The sequence below is a fragment of the Drosophila pseudoobscura genome, chromosome 3, assembly GCF_009870125.1.
Source record: "Drosophila pseudoobscura strain MV-25-SWS-2005 chromosome 3, UCI_Dpse_MV25, whole genome shotgun sequence".
NCBI classification, from domain to species: Eukaryota; Metazoa; Arthropoda; class Insecta; order Diptera; family Drosophilidae; genus Drosophila; species Drosophila pseudoobscura.
The window spans coordinates 10220237-10234540 of NC_046680.1; the positions used below are offsets into that span (position 1 = coordinate 10220237).

The window sequence follows — 14304 nt, forward strand, 5'->3', positions numbered from 1 at the left end:
TACCGTCTCATTTTCAAAATATACCGTAAATATACTGACGAATTCAAGTTAGACTATACATATTCCTCGTTTTTGATATTCCGTGGAATATTACTAGCTATATAGAAAATTTAGCCGTGCCCAAATAATTTTAACTGATTAATGAATCAATTTTCTACTTGACTGACTTGTTTTAAATACTCTTATTTTATTAGATTGTGTCTAAAAAAGGCTTTATCGAAAAAGATCAAACAAATAGAACGAAGGTGAGTAATTTTTTCTAATGCTAAATTTTGATACTCCGTTGAATATTACTGGCTAAGTAGGACACTCAGCTCTGCCCACATAGTTTTATCCCGTTGATGAATAAATTTTCTACAAGATTAACTACTTTTAAGTACTCTCGTTTTTTGTATTTTAACTAAAACTAGGTTTAAAAAAAATGTTCAACAAAAAAACAGTCGTATTCTTGTCACTTCAGGTATTTGAAGACTTGTTGCTTATCAACCGGAGTATGGACTTTTGCATACTCTATTTCGTTAATTTACTATGAAGATAATTTTTTCGAAACTGTTTATTAAAATGTAAATAATAAAGAAATTTTCTCAAATTGATATGTTTTAGATGTATTCATTCATTTGATTAGTTTCCTGTATATAAATCCTGATCCCGATACTCATTCTTGATCTCTATGAGAAGACAATAAAGTGCAATATATCGTTGTGATAGCTTTAAAACAAAGACTGACTATTTTTTTGGGTATGGATATTTTTGTGCGATAAACGGAATTTGAATTTGGCGCTGAATTAAAATTGTATGTATGATTTAAAATTGTATATTTGAAAACATTGAACAGTCGTTGTGCGAATCGTTTATTTCAAAAATACTTTCAATATAAAAACATAAATTAATAATGAGAGATGACGTTCTAAGAAGTTGGTGCATTTACAAAAGCACCCGCGAAGAGGATGTTCTTCTTGTTCCAGATGACGTACAGGAACGGGCGATCAGCTTGAAACTGCAATGGGAATGTCATCATGCGAGTCATCATGATCATTCCAGTGGCTGCAGCAGCCTCCGTGCCCTCCTCATTGACTTCAATTGTGGCCTTGTGCAATACCTTCGACACAAACACACCTTCGGGAGATTCCAGCAAATTGTTGAACTCGGCGCTTTCCGTAAACATTTTCTTGATGCCAAGCTGAAAAGTACGGAGAAGTATGAAACATATGTTGAATAAATAATAAATGAGGTCATCTACCACTAAAAGGTATGCGATCGATAAGATTGCAACTACATCTAATTATATAACCGTGGAATGGAGTCGTGATACATGATCTTAGACACGAACCGCAGGCTGCGTCAATATGTATTGATCACCACAATATCGCAGGTTATCTGAGACGTTTTTAAACCGATAAGCTACTAAAAATATTCTCTCGAGATAAGACTCCCATAAATACAATACTTCAAAAGTATTCCATTTATCGGGGGCGGTGGTATGGTATGCAACGTGTCATAAAGCAGGTTCTATTTTAGTTACTTTACTTCCTCTGCACTCACCTCTTTCAACTTGTCGCCCAGCTCGAGAGAGTAGTCAACTTTGAACTTTGGGAACTTGACTTGCACCTCCTCGACGTCCAGTTTGTCGGCCAAATCGACCAGGTTCACTGACTTTAGTTTTTCGGCCAAGGCCTTCAGGCCAGTGCGTTCCTGTGGCAACAGCACAAACATGGACAAATCGGAGTCCTTGTACGGCATATCCAAGGCTGTGCAGCCCAAGTCCTCAAAGAAGCCGTAGCCGAATTTGGCCTTCTGATTCATGTAATTGACTTTAACGGCCTCCTCTTCGCCCACAAAGAAATCGTCCTCCGCGGTGCCTTGCTCGTTGAATTTGTGGGTCCAGCTGCCCTTGAAGTGGAGGGCGTTCAAGAGGACAAGGCGTGTGTTGTCCGAGAAACTGTCGGCGCTAACCAGCTCCGTTATCTTGCCCTGTGTCTTGGCATTGACCCAACTGTTAATGGCCTGAGCAGCTGCATCGCTGAGAGCAAAGTTGATGGACTCCGCCTCGGAGTGGTAGTGCTCCTTGATGGCCGCCGCATAGGACTGCTTCAGCTGCTTGCCCTCTTGCACGTACAACTTATTGGCGACGCTCAGGAGGCTGCTGTTCTTGTACTGCTCCAGCACAAACTGAAAGGTTTGCCCCACCTCAGGGGGGAAGTTGGACACGAAATGCAATGCCTTGGCGATCTCATCGGCGGTCTCTCCCTGGGCACCGGCAAAGGCCAGAGCAATGCAGGCCTGGATGGAGAAGGGAGAGAATACGATGTTCTCCTTGACGCCACCTGCGGCCAGCAGTTGGAACAGCTCACTGGTGAAGCGGGCACCGCCACGCGCAAATTCCAAATTGAAGTCGAACATATTGTCTGATGATGGCCTGACTATTTGTGGGTGTACGTGCTGCGTAATCACGAAATAGATTATTCCTACTTGTTTTCTCTTCCAACGTTTGCGTCCTACACTTACCGCTGTCTACACTGGAATGCCATTAAAGCCGTTTGGGGGCGCAAGAAGAGTGAAAACAAACAGCCATCCGGCTCTGCCTATACGGGTGACTCACCCACACTGAAGGGGCGGCGGCGTCACCTGCCACTAGTTGATCATTTTGTATTTAAAGGGGGTTTTTTTCGGATGCCCTTCAAATAAGGGCCAGGAAATCTAGGAAACCCCAAAAAAGCCATTGGCATAGGATGCATCAGGTTGTGGGAAAAAAGAACGATATAAAATTCAAAATAAATAAATAAACAGCTGTTCTGTCGTGAAATAAAATCTAGAGATGGCAATATGGCGGCACGTACTTCGAAATTCATTGCTTCTTCTACACACATAATTCTACAGCTTTGTACGATTCGATTTCAAAAGGTCCACCACTGGGCGTACACGCATCGTTTCTTTTGATACCCTTTCAGACGATATGTATATTAAAACAGGTCATGTGTTTGTAACGCACTGATTAGCGGATTAATTACCGGATCAGCCTATTATGTAATATAGTAACGAACTATAGAGGATGTGTTGGGTGGACGATGGCGATAGGCTTATTGGTCGTCAAAATTTAAGGGTATATCAAATTCGGCTTTGGTAAATATAGCTTGTTCGTTGTTCTCGCACATTCGTAATATTATCATCGTTAGTTTGCGTTTTATGCCTCAGTATATATACATATGTTTCTCCTGCTTTGCTCGCATTCTAAAAATTATTTCACAGCTAACAGCACAAGAAATTCAATATTAAAACAAAATGTGCTGTCTCATAGATTGTTTGTTGTGCCCAAGTGTACTGTGGGCGGCCCTAATCGGCGGTGCCATCTATTTCCTAAAGTAAGTCGATCAAATATCATTTCCCACAAGAGGTTTGCATGAAATTATGAAACTTGGTTATGACTGTGGGGAATGCCACTTGTTGATACCATACATATGTCTGGATTTATATTGATAATGTTTGACCTTCAGGGATTACATGCAAGGTGGCCAATTCAAGAAGGACACCGATGAGACGGGCAAGGTATTCATTGTGACTGGAGCCAACACCGGCATCGGCAAGGAGACGGTGCGGGAGATAGCCAAGCGGGGGGGAACGGTTTACATGGCATGTCGGGATATGAACAGATGCGAACAGGCGCGTCTGGAAATCGTTAATGAGACCAACAATAGGAACATTTTCTCTAGAGTGTTGGATTTGAGTTCGCTGGACTCCGTCCGGGAATTCGTTGCTGGGTGAGCTCATTTGAAAACAAATCAAAACGATGTCCTATAAGTCTCCTCCCCAATAGATTCAAGAAAGAGCAGGATAAACTCCATGTCCTCATCAACAATGCCGGAGTTATGCGCTGTCCCAAAGCATTGACGAAGGATGGCTTTGAAATGCAATTGGGCGTGAATCACATGGGCCACTTTCTGTTGACAAATTTGCTGCTGGACGTCCTGAAGGTATTGACGGGTCCAGTAGATTTCTCAAAGATGATTCGTAACCAATATAATTGTTTTAGAAATCGGCCCCTAGTCGCATTGTCGTCGTTTCTAGCTTGGCCCATACGCGTGGGGCCATCAACGTAGACGACTTGAATAGCGAAAAGTCGTACAGTGAGGCCGATGCCTACAGCCAGAGCAAATTGGCCAACGTCCTTTTCACCCGCGAGCTGGCCAGCCGTTTGAAGGGAACTGGAGTCACTGTTAATTCCCTGCATCCTGGTGTTGTGGATACCGAGCTGGCGAGGAACTGGGCCTTCTTTCAGACCAATTTTGTGAAGTATGTGACACTTTGACTAATTAATAAGGCTGCCGTTAATCAAAATTTAATTTAGGTACTTCCTGAAGCATCTAATATGGCCGCTCCTGAAGACTCCCAAGAGTGGAGCACAGACTTCCATTTATGCAGCATTGGACCGTGACTTGGATGGCGTTACTGGCCTGTACTTTAGTGACTGTAAGCCAAAGGATGTGGCCCCTGCTGGCAAAGACGACAAAACTGCGAAATTCCTGTGGAAAGAGAGCGAGAAATGGACGGGTCTAGTGTCGTCTAATTAGGATTAGAACAAGCGGTTTATTCAGACACGCGCAGTATTTTCAAACTTTCCAACTGTAATACTAGTTGCTCTCCTAACGATTATATTAGTTCAATAAATACAGATTTGCTCAGCATTCTTAAAGCGTGTTAGTGCAGATAAGTTCGATTAATATGCCATATATGAAAATATTGTAAGCAATTTCAGTCTGCCTTTTCCGTGGCGCCCGCATTTATAAATATCCTGGAGTGGAGGGCGTTTGTTGTGGGCTCCTTCTTTTCGGACGCATTGGACACTGTGTTGACGTACGTGTACTGCATGAAGAAACCCATCACTACGTCAGTGTTCGCTGGTAGATCAGCTGCCGGTGTGAACTGCAGTCTAATCAGGACCTTGTTGCCCTTGCGCCAGACGATAAACTTGGGCTCTTCGGTTGGCAGCTGCACATCCTCGTCGAACTCCTTTGAATCGTCGCGTTGACTGAGCACAAACTCGCTCTCGAGCGGCACAATCTCAGCATTGCTCACATCCTCCACTTCGCGCTTCACTTCTCGGGTCGAATTTTGTCGGGACAAAGTTAGTCCGATGGCCCGCACCAGTGGAGACGATGTGACCGCTTCCTCGTTCATTTTGCAGGCCTTCTGGAAGGCCTCAGATGTAATGAGTTCCTCCTCTGGAGGAAGTGCACTCAGAATCCGTATGGTCATGTCGTACATAGTCGGATTAGAGAACTTCAAGAGTATGGCATTGCTCTTGCCCGGCTGAAGCGGCTGCTCGCAGCGCACCATTAGCACCTCGGGAACATGGTAGCTGGCGAACAGCTGTATGCGGTACTTGATCGATGTCGGATGATACTCCGGCTTTATCAAATTATGCTCGCACTGGCGGCAACGCAGAGATCGCTTGATCCAGAGCGAGCGTCGTTGCGGATAAAGGTTGCTGACAGCAGTCGGCTGATCTCCCGGCTGGCCGTGTCGCTGCGCAATCGTTGTTATGTTGCGAAGATTCAGAGGTTCAGTAAAGATGTCCTCTGGAAGGCCACCCACATCTGCAGTGACCTCGGCCGGCGTGATGCTAATTGCCTTCGTCTTGGGAATGCTTTTTTCGTGCCACCCGATCTGGCGACGAATCAGGGACACCGTGAGGCCAGTGCGATCGGTCAGGCTGGGGAATTTGTGCTGCTTGGGCGCTTTGCGTCGCAGAAACTCCATCTTTTCCTGCTTCTCCTGCAGTACTATCGACTGGTAGTAGTCTACGAGCGTATTGAAGCGCGCCTGGTACAGGCACTCGTTGTCCGGCCAGGTGCCAGAGGCCACACCCTGGTCTGGTATGCCCACATCGCGCGTTGTCCAGCGGCATGACAGACATGACAAGTAGTATATCTTCTTGGTTGTGGGTATGGCCGACGGCTTGCTGCTGCCTGGAGCTGGGGGTGTGGCTGCCCCCGAAGGTGACTCCTTACTTTCTCCGTCCTTGATCTCCTCCGTCTTACGCACCACTGGAACGTTGGCGGCGCGAGCGGAGAGCGTGTGCTGGCAGCATGGACAGTCGAAGCAATTGGCACAGCAATTCTTCTTGTGTCGCGCCTCCGACGAAGGGATGTTCTCCAGGCAATTGGAGCAGAAGTGCGACTCGATTTCGTGGCACACGCAGAATCCGCATCTCAACTTTGGACAGTGGCGGCAGAAGAACAGCTTGTTGATGGGGTTTAGTATGCCGCAGGAGCAAGCGTACTTGACGGGACTCGGTTGCATGAAACTCATTTCGTCTGCTTATATTTATTTATTTTTGTTATAAATTTTTCCAGCGAATGAGGACAACCAGTGTGACTTCATCCACAATTGCAATTTCTTGAATCCTTGACAAGGGATTCTGAGACTCTGATGGGACGCTGATTGATATCACAAATCACAAGACTTTTAATTATAGCTTGGAGATACTTATTTATTTCCCGAATTTTTTTAGCGAACGCGATTTTCAGCTGAATATTGCCGTCATCAATTTATTACATGTAACATGGCAACTACACGGGTTCTACACATTTGCTACATAATGGGAGGAAAAAAAGGTATGGTTTTTCGAAAACGCCGTAGAACGTTTTCCGATGACTAATTTGATTCATTAAAAGCTTGCGATATCAATCAACGTCTATCAATATTTTAAAAATCAGACGGTACATTTTGTTATATTTCTGAGGGTCAGACTGCAGCTCTCCTGCACCGAACAAATGACTCATAATTTTGAATGGCCAATTTGCATAGGGTATGGACAACAGGCAAAACGGCTAATGTAAATTGCAAGGTTCGTTCGAACCTTACCTCGCGTGAATGAACTATATACCTTGAATGGTATGAAAGGTACGTTAAGCAAGAGGGGTGGATTTTACCTTGCATGTGTTGGCTTTTTTTAGTCGCGTTGCCTGGTGTCCATACCTCTCTTTTCCATATTATGTAGCAAATGTGTAGTAACCGTGTAGTAGCAACAAATAAGCTTCAAGCTCCAATTAAAAGCCTTGTGATTTGTGATATCAATCAAAGTCCCAGCAAAACCTTGTCAAGGATCCAAGAAATGGCTGATCTAATTAAATTGGGTAAATCGGATTATATCAAAGCTAATGTATCCAACTCGCATAATGATGCCGTCGCATTTGAGGTAAAGCTTGCCAAAGACTTAACGATTTCGGCCCTGAAGGTACGTAGCCGCTATGCATATGGAGACATATTTCCGGATGATTGATTATTTTGGTGAATATATATTCACATTCTGGCTTCTTTCTTCAGAGCAAGCTGGAAATATTGACTGGTGGGAGTGCTGGCACCATGAAAGTGGAACTGTACAAAGGCGACAAGTGCTTGGGCACCCTGGATAACAACGATGCCCAGCTGGGATACTATGCCAGTTGCGATGGTCTTCGCCTCCATGTCATCGATACATTCGCCAGCTTCTGCTTTGACGCTCCCGTTGAGAAATTCGAGCTGAGCAAAGACCAGTACGACAAAAGGTCCGACTCAGTGCGGCATTACCTGAAACAAAATCGTCTGGGAAAGTACAACGAGGAGGAAATGCAGCAGATTGAGGAGAAGAAACGACAGCAAGCAGAAGAGGTGCAGAAGCGGGCCGAGCTGTGTGTCGTTGATAAGCGATGCGAGGTAATCGAATTGAATATACCTTCCCGACGAACAATATATTGACTGCACTGCTCTTTAATGCTCATCAGGTGACTGTGCAGGGTAATCCACGGCGTCGCGGTACGATTAAGTACAATGGACCACTTGAAGGCAAAAGTGGTATTTTCATTGGAATACAGTATGATGAACCACTGGGAAAGAATAACGGAAGGTACCTGCTCATCATAGCACACAATTCTAAAATGCCAACTTATGTCTTTCCCATTCCAGTGTCAATGGAAAAGTATACTTTGTATGTCCTCCAAATTATGGCGGCTTCGTCTCCCCGTTATCCGTGACTGTGGGTGATTTTCCACCAGAAGACTTCAACCTTGATGAGGAACTCTGAGCATTTTTCAATCCAACTATTAAATCTCACATCGCACATACCACTTTAACAGAAAGACTCAACAAAGCTAATTTTAGTTATGCCATTTTGTATTTATTAATTAAAACATCTATGTATGTATATCAGATAATCGTACAACATGATTATTTGTAAATTCTATAATCGGCTTTATCATTTTTCTGATTTAATGGTGTTCTCAATCATTTCACATCTGTTTATATTACTCGTAACTCAACCACTTGTAGACAAAATAAATACCAGAAGAATACATTCTAAAATATTGTGCAATAAGGATATCTGCGGAGTCCAACGAAATACATTGGCCGCTGATTGATGACAACATATTTGAATATCTGCCAATTGTTAAAGATTTATGTATGCATATCTTCCATGTAGGGGAGCTTTCTACGTGAGGATATTAAGCATTAAGCTGCTTGCTTTATATGTATATTTATGCTTATGTGTGTGTGTATGCATGTATGTATTTTCTTGCTTAATTCTAATATTTATTAATAAATTGCAATCAGCTGTCGTTTAACAACAAATATATAAAACGTTGCATGCGTTTACTCGAAGGTCTAGAAATGTTTTAGAAATGCCTCACAATCATGGTAGCTGCAACCTTTAAGTGTAACTATGTTTTGGTATCAATAGATTGATTTTGAGCCTCCACATACTTGTCGAATCAACTAAGATAAATGGTCGTCTTTTTCTACATCTCACTTGAGATCGGTTCTGCTTTAATAAAACCCATTTACTTTTCCATAACACATAAAAGTCTGATTCTGAAACATTCAACAATCGCATAGAGCCCGAGCCTCTATTCCTATCTCTTCGGGCTATGCAAGCAAAGTTGAGCTTAGTGGAAACTAGCTAACAATCGGTCGTAATTGCTTCTGAGTTTTACATATTTCGGATTTCGGATAGGTTGAGTAAACTTGTAGCCTTAACAATAATATACGTACAATTCTCGTCTGTGTTCTATGAACTGTTCAAATTGAATGAAATTAACCAAATCTTCAGTTATAAGTACCAATTTATACCAACTACCGTATTCGAGCATGTCTTAACATTTACAATAGATGCCGTTGGGCATTTTTCATGCTGTAGAAGAAGAGCTTTGTTTTTCGAACTGCAATCCAAGCATTGATACCTGATGCTGCCCTAAAGTTTGTCAATCAACGTTGTTTAAATTATTTCTTAAAAATGAAACAACCCGAACTTGGATATCAGTGTATGTATATTGTGTACTTTGATCGTTTTCTTGCCAAGCAATTTATTTTACTGGATATCGACACATAAATGCAGTTTATAGAGCGTTGATTTCTTCTTGTTAATATTTATTATTATTCTTTTATTGAATTGTGTGATCTGTCATGATTATATTTACTTTAATTTTGTCGATTCGAGCCTATAGTCCGCAGGCCTTCCCTAGGTTCCTATCAATTACTGTATTCTATGTAAATATGTGCGTATCTATGTGGGTTCTAATGCATTTTCAAAGTAGATACATATATATCAGAGCAGAGCTCATCTGCTCGATTGTTCTGCGAGCATGTAGTTTATACCAATGAAGGACACTAACATGTATTTTTTTTACTTGAGATTCTGTGTGGCCCTTTAGTACGCATTGACCCAAATATTTAGCAAACATACATACATACAATAGATACGTACAGACTACATATCCCCCCCACAATTAAAGTAATTTCGCATGCTACGACCCGGTTCTATTATATTTAGAGAGTTGTGGTGCGTAGCATTGCCACATGCGATTTGGTGTTTGGTTTTTCCTCTTCCTTGGCCACTGGATGCTGTCCATGCTGTTCGGGTGGGACCTGTGGCTCCTTTGATATTGTGCTTGTCCTAGACGCACCCTTTTTGTCTGAACCGCCATGCCTGAAGGCTGTTAGTTTGCGCACAATGAGGCTGCCCGTGTGTTTGAGGTTCCTTTTTATTCGATTGCTTCCGCCCCTGCCGCTGCCACTGCTGTCATCACCTCTGCCCTTTTGGCAACTGACATCATCTTCATGTCTTCCACTGTCCACCGATGTGGTCGTTGGACCTTTGGTTGTCTCTTTAATAGATTCACTCGTTTTATTTTCTAGGCTCTCCCCTTCCTCTTCCAAAATGGCGTTTATTGTATTTAATTCACCGCAGAGGGGCATGATAATTGAATCGCTGGGCTGCGCATCAGTACCCAGCGAGTCCTGATCACGCACTATGCCGAGGCGAGCTGCCTGCATGTCATCGCCCGACTCCAAATTCTCCTTGGAGCTAAAGGGCGAGTACATTTGAAAAGCCGAATGCAAGGATCCAGATTTTTTGGAGTCCTCGTTTCCCGCGCTGGACAGCCTGCTCTTTTTGCGCCGCTGAGAGCCATGCTGACTGGTTAGGGATCGGCACATAAGCGAAAGATCTGACAGCTTGCTGCTACCGTCATTGCTGGCCGTGTGACGGTAGTCCGTGGAGATAGTGTCGGCCTCAATATCGCGGGCTGCGGCGGCGATCCCCTCATGGTTATTTTGGTTAAGTCACAGACGTAGATCAAAAGCAATGCGAGACGCAATGTTCTTGAAACCGATGCTGGTACCTGGGTAAACACGGGGAGAACAAGGTGTTGAAAGTGCTCTATTTTGTTTCGAGAAAATCACTCCACACTTACCAGAGATCCGCTTAAAGCGCACCCCATTCAAGGAAAGGCGTGGTAGCTTGCACACCTCAATTTCCCACTGCACCAGGGAGTCAGTGTTGGGATCGCCATGCACGCACCAAAGAACAAACCTAATAAAAAGTAAAAAACAAAAATTGAATTAATTTATGGAATTATCCTACTTATCCATGTCCGGCTACTCACCTCTCTCGCTGCTCATAGTCGCAGTTGTTCTGATCCAGTACTTCGCGTATCTTTTGCATTATCTGATCGGGCATCAGGGGCGATGTTGTCTTCATGGACCATGTAAAGCGCAAAACTCGAGGTTTCGCTGGCTCTTCCGTGGTTGATTGACTGAAATTATATAACCGGTTTAGAATAACCAAAAGTCTCGCGAACCACAATAAAGAATGACGTTTTTATTATATTTTCTGAGACAAGAATTAAGCGTATATGGCCTTTCAAATGGCGAGTTGTTTAACTGACCTTTGGATCTGAGCTATTTACTAAATTTCAACTAATTTTAGGAATTGGAAAGTTCTAAGAATTAGCAACCCCGACAGCTAGAAGGCTGCATTCAAGAGAATGCCAAAAGAAAGCTTTCCTAAACACTATTTTCCGTCATCAAATCGTGGCAAATGCTCGGATCAGCAGTTTCTGTTGTCAGTGTGTCGGAGATGGCCAATTAGGTCACTTCTAGCCCGCTCCATTCGAGAAATGAGAAATTTAACCAAGAGCTTTCCCTATGATATTATTTTTGGTTACTGAAAGCATTCCTTACGGACAGCCGGACAAGTTCCCGTTTATGTCCCAATCTAATTGCGTAAACCCTCCTACTTATGTATTCTTAGGGCGGACATTGAACATGTTTTAACTTCCAGAGCGAGGGATGCCTTCTGTGGAAAGATGGGAGGGGTATTTCAGAAAATGCAAAGGCGGGAATTAAATAAAATTGAAATGCGTGTAGAGGTTTCTTTGCTCACAAATGTTTCACATCATTTATTATGGTTTTATTAAATTATCAATTGTTTTAATTATGCGTTATTTCTTTGAAACTTAATATTTAAAGATAACTACTGGTCGAGCCACTGAAGGTGTCCGACGATAACACGATCTATAGATAATCATCTGTACAAATAAAATGGTCGCATGCACTAGTGGTAATACATTGTTATTCCTTGAATTTAAGCTTATTTGTTTAATTTCTGCCGTTTTATTTTTAGTGGCTTTAGTGGCTACGTGGTATGCTTAAATTGCTAAAAAAAACCGCTGCACCTCTGCTCTGGGGCCCTGCACCCAGAGATTCTCGGCTCTGGCGCAGTTGTGTGGAGAGGGGGGTGATTTATGAATTGCAAGTTCGTTAGTTGGTTGGCTGGCTGGAGTGCTGGCTGTCTGGCTGGCTGGCTGTCTGAAGTCTGATTGTATGATCCACGGATACAATTTAGTGCAAGCTCAAATCGGAATACAAATACAGTCCATACATACGTACAATACAAACATACATACATACAACTACAGGTATCGCTAAATAAAAGTTAAGATCATACAGTAGTTACACAATTAGCAACTTCTTTTGGTGTTGTGTTTTATTGATTTTACTTTTAGTTCAGCTTAGATCGGTTTAGATTTGGGTTTCAGTTTCAGTTTAGTTGAGTTCAGTTAAGGCTAGCATTCAGTGTACTATACTACTGGAACTCTGCACGTTTTCTCTCACTTCGGTCACTTCATTTGGTGATTCCGTTATTCCGCGAGTCCGTTATATCCGTAATATATATATATATTTTTATTTATGTGTAGTTTAGGTAGTACTCGTAGGTGTAATATTTAGTAGTTGGTGTGATCCATAATCGTGACCGTGACAGACAGCAACTGTAGTCAGGATTCTCTCTGATTATTATTGCATTATTACGAGTGCTCGCGTTTAGCTTGTGTTCCTTATTGCAATTTCGTTTAATTTCATTTCATTTCATTCATTTGTTGTGTTCTTCCATGCGCTGGTAGCTCCACGCATCGTTTTGCGAACAATGAAAACAAAGGCTTCATAATTTGTGTTTGTTGTTGCTTTACTTTAAATATATATATGTATATGTATATGTATATGTACGTTTAATTTATATAAATGTATATGTATAATTAGTTAATAATTGTAATAAAACATAGGCGCATTTGTGAAATTTGCAACACAATTAATGCAACGGAACTCAACGTTGTCGGTGTTCATTTGAGGGGCGGCTGGCTCAAAGCTGAACTGGGTTCGGAGTCGGAATCGGAATTGAAATCGAAAGCAGTAATCGTAATCGATATTCTGTATCTGTATCGGTATCGGTATCGGTATTCGTATCGGATCGGTATCGAAACGACGCGAAGCAAAAGAACCCGATCCGATCCGATCCGATCTGATCCAATCTGAATCGACCTTATCTCTGTACTCTGTCTGTTCATATCATATCATATCATATCTCTCTGTAACTCTCCGTCACGCGCGTTTACTCTAGGGGAATCGTTTGTCTCAGTTTCAGTTTTAGAACTATTAACAAGAAGTAGTTAATGCTTGTTTTGTTAATTACTGGTTTGGCCTAAAATTAAAGAAAAAATTTTAAACAAATTATTCACGGCTGGAAAAAATATTTATAATGGGTAAAACAAATACCAGAAATGAAACCAAAGAAGACAGATAAGAATAAAACGGAATAATGGTAAAAGTTTTGTTTGTTTGTTGTTTTGTTTTTTATGTTTCTTCATATTAGAAAAAGAAAAGTAAACGCAATATCTCTTCAGCTGATAAGTTCATTGTACATTTCACATTGTCTTTTTCTTTCTAATCAACAGCATTATCGTATTCGTAATCGTAATCGTAATCGTAATTAAACTGATCATGTATTTAACAAATGAAGGAAAAGAGACGAGTACAGTACAAAGGAGCCTTCCTAGCGGTGTGGTGATTTAATGCAAGTACAGAGTCGTATAAAGCAAACGTGGGATATAGATGGTTGGAAAAACTACAAAATAGCTATATGCATATAGATTGTATATGCATATGTATATTGAAAGTATAAATTCAACTAAGAATAAACAAATTATAGATGTGACGGAGATTTCGAGAGCGTAGAGAGGAAGCGACAGACGACAGGAGTGGCCATTTCGGCTCTTGTCAATCAGAGATTTGGATTCAGTTCCGTATTACACGTATTAGACGTATTGCACCTATTGCACGTAGTCACATATGCAGTTTGTATGTATGGTTTGTATTTGTATTTGTATTTGTATTTCAGAGGTAGGTTTAGATACAGAGTCTTGCAACCGATTCGGCAGTTAACATATCGTATTATTTCGTTTTATGGTGGAGCAATTGGTTACCGGGCGGGCAAGCAGGGCACGTGCCCGCGCCCGCACCCACTCCCGCACTGACACATCGGCAGATCATCCCGAACGATTGATTGCCAGTTATTTTTCCATTCATTGTTACTACAGCTGGGCCACGCACAGGCACACACACACACAATCATTTGGAGATCACAGAGTAAATACGTACATGTATATATATGGTACGTACGTAAGCTGACTAAATATGAGTAGGAATACAAATGTATTT

At 42.0% G+C, this 14304-nt stretch overlaps 6 protein-coding genes across 27 annotated transcripts in view; 2 read left to right on the top strand and 4 right to left on the bottom strand.

Annotated features, from left to right (window-relative positions):
- Positions 1–834: 834 nt before the first annotated feature.
- Positions 835–2722, bottom strand: Spn55B (Serpin 55B). Its single transcript, XM_001360695.4, has 3 exons — positions 2506–2722; positions 1543–2439; positions 835–1180 (listed from the first exon to the last, which is right to left on the bottom strand). The coding sequence occupies exons 2-3, from the start codon at positions 2398–2400 to the stop codon at positions 908–910; spliced, it is 1131 nt and encodes a 376-aa protein (XP_001360732.3). The 5' UTR covers positions 2401–2439; positions 2506–2722; the 3' UTR covers positions 835–907.
- A 429-nt stretch (positions 2723–3151) lies between these two features.
- Positions 3152–4715, top strand: Rdh1 (Retinol dehydrogenase 1). Its single transcript, XM_001360696.4, has 5 exons — positions 3152–3359; positions 3492–3755; positions 3812–3968; positions 4028–4287; positions 4343–4715. The coding sequence occupies exons 1-5, from the start codon at positions 3280–3282 to the stop codon at positions 4563–4565; spliced, it is 984 nt and encodes a 327-aa protein (XP_001360733.2). The 5' UTR covers positions 3152–3279; the 3' UTR covers positions 4566–4715.
- DCTN4-p62 (dynactin subunit 4) lies at positions 4562–6598 on the bottom strand. The gene has a single exon (XM_001360697.4). It carries the CDS (start codon positions 6304–6306, stop codon positions 4747–4749), a length of 1560 nt encoding a protein of 519 aa, XP_001360734.2. The 5' UTR covers positions 6307–6598; the 3' UTR covers positions 4562–4746.
- Positions 6599–7026: 428 nt separating this feature from the next.
- Tbcb (tubulin-binding cofactor B) lies at positions 7027–8218 on the top strand. Its single transcript, XM_001360698.4, has 4 exons — positions 7027–7234; positions 7324–7692; positions 7761–7882; positions 7942–8218. The coding sequence occupies exons 1-4, from the start codon at positions 7112–7114 to the stop codon at positions 8057–8059; spliced, it is 732 nt and encodes a 243-aa protein (XP_001360735.1). The 5' UTR covers positions 7027–7111; the 3' UTR covers positions 8060–8218.
- Positions 8219–8766: 548 nt separating this feature from the next.
- Positions 8767–10499, bottom strand: LOC117183623 (uncharacterized). The gene has a single exon (XM_033378178.1). The coding sequence runs from the start codon at positions 10465–10467 to the stop codon at positions 9799–9801; it is 669 nt and encodes a 222-aa protein (XP_033234069.1). The 5' UTR covers positions 10468–10499; the 3' UTR covers positions 8767–9798.
- Positions 10500–10507: 8 nt separating this feature from the next.
- Positions 10508–14304, bottom strand: part of LOC6898374 (MAP/microtubule affinity-regulating kinase 3-like) — a 28805-nt gene continuing 25008 nt past the window's right edge. For 20 of the 22 annotated variants that reach the window (XM_015184127.2, XM_033378175.1, XM_015184137.2 and 17 more), the window contains 3 exons: positions 10917–11066; positions 10725–10843; positions 10508–10652 (listed from right to left, as the gene is read on the bottom strand). In XM_015184127.2, the coding sequence (XP_015039613.2) occupies positions 10594–10652; positions 10725–10843; positions 10917–11066 (328 nt within the window). In that variant the 3' untranslated portion in view covers positions 10508–10593. Of the gene's footprint in view, positions 10653–10724; positions 10844–10916; positions 11067–11682; positions 13289–14304 lie in introns of those variants that run through there. The other 2 variants (XM_033378172.1, XM_033378173.1) reach the window with 1 other exon arrangement.